This window comes from Chiloscyllium plagiosum, chromosome 40 (genome assembly GCF_004010195.1).
Source record: "Chiloscyllium plagiosum isolate BGI_BamShark_2017 chromosome 40, ASM401019v2, whole genome shotgun sequence".
NCBI lineage: Eukaryota > Metazoa > Chordata > Chondrichthyes > Orectolobiformes > Hemiscylliidae > Chiloscyllium > Chiloscyllium plagiosum.
In genome coordinates this window covers 2,971,857-2,977,776 of record NC_057749.1, presented here as the reverse complement: position 1 = coordinate 2,977,776, position 5,920 = coordinate 2,971,857, and the positions used below count along the sequence as shown (strand labels likewise).

Below are 5,920 nucleotides of genomic sequence, written 5' to 3'. Positions count from 1 at the left end.
AGCCAGACTACTGCGATCCCTAGGACTCATAACGGCACACAAACTAACAGCCACGCTCAGACAACAACTCACCAGAACGAAGGACCCAATACCCAACATGTGCAAAACTAATGTAGTGTACAAAATATTATGCAAGGACTGCACTAAACACTATATAGGACAAACAGGAAGACAGCTAACAATCCGCATCCACGAACATCAACTAGCCACGAAACGACACGACCAGCTATCCTTAGTAGCCACACACGCAGACAACAAGCAACATGAATTCGACTGGGACAACACTACTATCATAGGGCAAGCCAGACAGAGAACAGCCAGGGAATTCCTAGAGGCATGGCATTCATCCACAAACTCCACCAACAAACACATCGACCTGGACCCAATATACCAACCACTACAGCGGACAGCTGAAACTGACAACCGGAAGCGGCAGGGACAGATCACTATAAACACCGGAGGAAACATCAAAGAAGCGCTTCGCAGGAGGCTCCCAAGCACTGATGATGTCGCCTAGCCAGGCGAACAGAACCACAACAATGAGCACCCGAGCTACAAATCTTCGCACAAACTTGGAATGTTTTATGAGACATTAGTTCTGAAATGTCTGGCTTGATCTACTTGAAGAAGCTTTTAAGTTTAAAGAAAAACACGCACAATGAAAGGAAAGCGGCCAGTTCCCCCAGCTCAGCTTTTTTTTGGTTTGCTTTGGTTTGGTTTTAGCAATCTGGCTGTTCAGAGCGACCTTGCATGTTGACCAGGAAGCAATTCCATGATTCTGCAAGGCCTGCCCAGTGCTATTTACCTTACAGGCAAAACTAGAGACTGGAAATCAGAAGATTGGAAAGCGAATAAATTATCAAACTAGCCCAGTTTGTGGAATGGGGAACACTGGATTGTGAAGCCTGATGGGTGGGTTCGTCTTTGTCGGGACTTTAAACAAACAGTGAACTGCTGTTTGAGGCTGGATAAATACCCGCTTCCTCACCTAGAGGATTTAGACACAAAGCTGGCAAGGGGGCTGTCCTTATCAAAGCTGGACGTGAAACAACTGTACTTGCAATTGTGGTTAGATGAGGATTCCCAGAAGTATGTTACAATTAATACCCATAAAGGTTTATATCAATATACAAGACTGCCATTTTGGGTATCGTCAGCCTGTGCAACTTTTCAGTGGCTGATGGAGAACAGTTTACAAGGTCTACCCCAAGTTGCCATTTATCTAGATGACGTTCTAATAACAGGGAAGACCAATGAGGAGCACTGAGAGAACTTACACATTTCTCCCAGGCCAGCTACATGTTAGAAGGGAAAAATATGCGTTCCAGGCGTCCCAAATGACAGAGTTGACAATGCCAGGTTACACATATTGGAAGATAATGTGAGGGTGGTTAAAGGTGCCTGGTCTCCAACACACCAGAGCTGGTGAATTATTACAGAAAGTTCATACATAACATTGCCTCCATCCTGGTACCTTTGCATCAACCCTTAAAAAAGAATCAACCTTGCAAATGGTTGTGTAGCCAAGCAATAGCTTTCAGGGAAGGGAAGAAACAGCTATCATCCTTTAAGGTGTTGGAAACAAGCTCTGGCATTGACTTGCGATGCCTCCCCATAGGCATTGGTGTATTATTAGTTCATAGGTGGCCCCACGTAGAGGAATGCCGAATAGTGTATGTATCCAGGACTTTAGCTAATGCAGAGCATGAATATGCTCAGATAAAGAGGGAAAGTTTGGTGGTAATAATTGGAGTCAGGATATTCTACCAATACCTTTATGGATGTAAATTTATAATAATAACAGACCACAAACGCCTGTTAGGTTTATTTAAAGAGGACAAGGCAGTGCCACCCATAGTTTCAGCTTGAATTCAGTGGTGGGCTCTAATACTAAGTGTGTATAATTACAAATTAGAACACCGTCCGGGAGGCCAAGTAGCAAATGCAGAAACATTGAGCCGCCTCCCTCTGGCAGATACACCACCGATGGTACTGCCACTAAAAAAGTCCATAATGGTTTTACGTTTTCTGGACACTCTCCCAGTCACAGTTGACAATATCAGACTTTGGACACAGAAAGATCTGGTTCTGACAAACTGAAACAGCTGGCAGTAATGGGGGAAGCCAAAGGGCCATCTCAACCAGAACTGAAGCCTTTTTGGACCCGGAAAGACCAGATCACAGTAGAGGATGGCATATTATTATGGGGAGTAAGAGCGATCAGACACTAGCTGAGCTCCACCAGGGTCATCCGGAGGAGTCCAAAATGAAGATGTTGGCAAGAAGTTATGTCTGGTGGCCAGGACTGGGTGCAGACATAGCTGCATTGGTGGGCAATGTCCAGAGTATCAACAAGGATAAGAATTATCGCCAACAGTTGTGGGAATGGCCAGGTAACCCTGGACTTGGTTGCGCGTTGACTATGCAGGTCCTTTCATGGGCTCAATGTTCTTAGCCATTGCAGATGCCAACACAAAATGGCTGGATGTGCTTGGAGTTCATTTGTCAAACACAGGGACGACAGTAGAAAAACTGCTTGCATTTTTTGCAACACATACACTCTGGAAAGTTTTGGTCATAGACAATGGGCCATTGTTTACCAGCAGGGAATTTGAGTATTTCCTAAAGACAAATGGTATTCGACATATAAGAGCACTCCAAACTTTGAAGGCAGGCTTAAAGCCTAAAGCTTCACTAGATACCAAACTGTCTTCGATACTATTTGATTATAGGACAACCTCATATGCAGCTACAACAATAGCTTCAGCAGAGTTGCTAATGGGGAGAAGACTCCACATCAGGTTAAGTCTGATTTTCCCGGGCCTCGGGAGGGGAAGGGTAAAACAGCATTGAGGAACAACAATGTCAGACACAAGACTCCGCTAAGTGAGAGAGACAGTTTACTTCAGGGTTTGAAAGTTGGTGTAGGAAACACACGAATGGTTCTACATTGCATAAGATGCATGGTCAATGTAAGATCAAGTCCAGTGATGTAGAAAGTTTGGGTAGATGTGACGGTCCTGAACAATCACACGGACCATATGAAAGTTGCAAACTCGCAAACGTGCAGGAGCAAAATGTGCCCACCTCCTCGACAATCTTTCCGACTGTTTCGGAACCTGTGGGTTCTCTCTCTCCATCAAGCATTGAAGATAGCTTGGAATCTGAGATGGACATGATGGGTGCCACTGTGTGAAGAAGAAAATGAATTTCTTTCGAGACACTCTGGGTGCAAGAGCGAGCTACTGTGTGTTACATGCTGCCTGTATGAGAAGCAGAGTTGGAGGAACCTAACCTGGTGCTAAAATGCTCTGAAAGGAGCTACAAAAAAGAAGAAATAGCTTATGCCTTCCTACTCAGAGGGGAAGGGATGTAGTTATTATAACGAGGTCAGCCAGGTGAACCTCATGGCATATGAGTTTCCTGATTTGCACTGTTTATCTGGTCCAATCAGGGAACCCTGGCTCACAGATAAGTACAGGAGTGTCAAACATCCTGTTCACTCAGAAGGCTGGATCAGTGTCAACAACACATAAATAAAGGGTGACTGTGACAGGATACCAGTCGCTGTGCAGTTATTTCGGTGAAGGTACATGGTTCCTTGAAAGTGGCATCACAAGTAGACAGGGTAATGATAAAGGTGTTTGGCATCCTGAGTACAGGAATTGGGATGTTATGTTACAGCTGTACAAGACATTGGTAAGACCACATTTGGAGTATTGCATATAATTTTGGTCACCGTGCTACAGGAAGCTTGTTATTAAACTAGAAAGGGTGCAAAAAATTTTACAATGCTGTTATCAAGGCTGGAAGATTTGATTTATAAGGACAGGTTGGATAAGTTGGGACATTTTCAGGGCAAGGGAGTCCAAAATTAAGGGTTTGGTTTAAGTTGAGAGGGGAAAGATTTAAAAGTGACTTCAGGGGCAAATTTTTCTCATAGAGGGTGGTGCATGTATGGAATGAGCTGCCAAAGGAAGTGGTAGATGTGGATACAATTACAACATTTAAAAGTAATTTGTATAGATATATAGGAAAAATTTAGAGGGCTATGGGCCAAACGAGACTAGGTCAGTGAAGAAAACCTGGTCGACATAGACGAGTTGGGCCGACTTTTGTGCTGTATGACTTTCTATCACCAAAATACTTACATAGCATTGGAATGAGAAAGAACTATATGGTACAGAAAAACTGTGCAGCAAAATAATAATCTTTTTTTAATTATCTCAATAAACCGATATAACAGCAAGTACTATTGATAGAGTGAAATACCACAAATGAAATGAGAAAATAGCTTTAAAGCATTTCCAAACTCTTACATGAATTGATAGAAGGACACAGTTCGCATGGAAACCCCCAGGCTCTGCCCAAAGAACAGCAACAAGATGCTCTTGAAACTCCCACTCCAATCTCATTGCTGCAAGAAAGGGTGTTATCTCCACGCAATGAATATTCCAAGAAGCACCTGCCCAAGCGAGGATCTAGTAATAAAATGCATCATTTACAAATGTTAATAATTTTGCTGCAGTAAATATTAAGTAGTTTATAGAAGGGAAATGCCTTTGAACCACATTTTGCATATTTCCTTAAAAGGCACTTCCAATGTTAAACTGTGGTTGTACACATAAATGTAATAGGATTCTTGTGGTACATTGGTAGTGACCCTACTTCTGGGCCAGAGTTCTGGGTTTAGAGACCATCTTTCCCAAACATGTAACATATTCAAACAGATTACTTAAAAATATCAATAAGAAGTAGCAGCTTCACAGTTATCATAGCTAATACTAAAGAATTACTTAAAATTGAAAAAATGGATCAGAACGTGGTCACAGTTCTAAATTAAAGCTGTATGCACAGACCTGAAAAAGAAAACCTTAAACCAGTTACCAACCAGTCTAACCATTATGATAAATGATTACACAGCTTTAGTTTCTTTTTTGGTATCCAGTTCTACATCCTCTGTACCATGAAAATGACTTTTGGGCCTTAATGATGTACCCAGGACATGAATCAATGTAAGTATTGCTACAAGCTGATCCCAAATAAATTATATGAAAATACTTTTATCACCTATTCTATTATATTGGTTCTCTATGCAATCTATATTATTCCAGGTTAAGAGTTTCATTATCTGCCAACTCATAATTCTCTACTTCCTCTGGGGGTGAATCCACCTTTCCTTGAGATATTCTTAAATAAGGAAGGAGAAATTATTAAATGTTTTAGTGGGTATAAAGGTGCATAAAGAAAGCCTTGCTATAATTTTATAAAACATTGGTTAAGCTACAGATAGAATACTGATCACCACGTTATCGGAAGAACGTGACTGCACTGGTGATTTACAAGGATGTTGCCTGGGATGGAAGGTCTCAGTTGGGAAAGATTGGATCAATGATTTTGTTTTCCCTGGAGCAGAGGAAGCTGAGGGGAGACCTGAATGAGGTATACAAAGTTATGAGAGGCATAGACAAGGTAGATTGTGAAAATCATTTCCCTATGGCAGACATGTCTAAGACCAGAAGGCATAAATTTAAGGTGAGGGGTAAGTTATTTAGAGGGGATCTGAGGAAAACTGTTTTTACCCAGAGGGTGATGGAAATGTTAAACACACTGTCTGAGAGGGTGGTGGAGCAACATTTAATAAATGTCTGGATGAGCACTTCAAATGCCAGGTCATTTGAACAAATGCTATGGAACAAATGCAGGTAAATGGAGTTAGGGTATTTGGTGCTTCTTGGTGAGCATAGAACAGCATAAACAGCAAAGGCCTGTTTCTATGCTGTGAGACTCCATGACTCTGAAAATCAGTAACACTCTACTAATAGGTTTGAACCTGCATTCAACACACTATGCTATGAGGTGCTAAAGTTCACCAATATTTTTTCTCTAAAATGAGTAGCTTTCCCATGTTTATTTTTGG

General features: G+C 41.8%; 1 protein-coding gene across 1 annotated transcript in view; it reads right to left on the bottom strand.

The window, feature by feature from the left end:
• The window catches only part of LOC122542423 (fibrillin-1-like), a 598,619-nt gene that overhangs the window by 122,933 nt on the left and 469,766 nt on the right, over positions 1–5,920 (bottom strand). The window contains exon 35 of the mRNA XM_043680114.1: positions 4,320–4,481. Within this exon, the coding sequence (XP_043536049.1) occupies positions 4,320–4,481 (162 nt within the window). The remainder of the gene's footprint in view (positions 1–4,319; positions 4,482–5,920) is intronic.